Genomic DNA, 255 nt, shown 5'->3' on the forward strand with positions numbered 1-255 from the left:
GTGTGAGTCCGCGGGTGGTGTCCCCTTCGCCATCCGCTTTGATGACGCCGGCGCCCGGGCGTACGTGCTGGTGGCCGACGGGCAGGCTGCCATGGAGGCCTGGGTGAAGGCGCTTTCGCGGGCCAGCTTCGACTACATGCGGCTGGTGGTGAAGGAGCTGGAGAAGCAGCTGGAGGAGGCCTGCAAGAGCTTGGCCGCTTGCCGCAAGTCTCCGCGGAGGTCCTCCTCCTCTGGCAGGAAGAGGCACCTCTCCAA

The 255-nt window shown here is 67.1% G+C and overlaps 1 protein-coding gene across 1 annotated transcript in view; it reads left to right on the forward strand.

Annotated features, from left to right (window-relative positions):
• LOC104508358 (sesquipedalian-2-like) overlaps positions 1–247 on the forward strand; it is a gene marked incomplete at its 3' end in the record, with an annotated part of 483 nt that extends 236 nt beyond the window's left edge. Inside the window, exon 2 of the mRNA XM_010149952.1 lies at positions 8–247. Within this exon, the coding sequence (XP_010148254.1) occupies positions 8–247 (240 nt within the window). The remainder of the gene's footprint in view (positions 1–7) is intronic.
• Positions 248–255: the final 8 nt, after the last annotated feature.

The sequence above is a fragment of the Eurypyga helias genome, unplaced genomic scaffold (genome assembly GCF_000690775.1).
Source record: "Eurypyga helias isolate BGI_N326 unplaced genomic scaffold, ASM69077v1 scaffold39344, whole genome shotgun sequence".
Classification (NCBI taxonomy): domain Eukaryota; kingdom Metazoa; phylum Chordata; class Aves; order Eurypygiformes; family Eurypygidae; genus Eurypyga; species Eurypyga helias.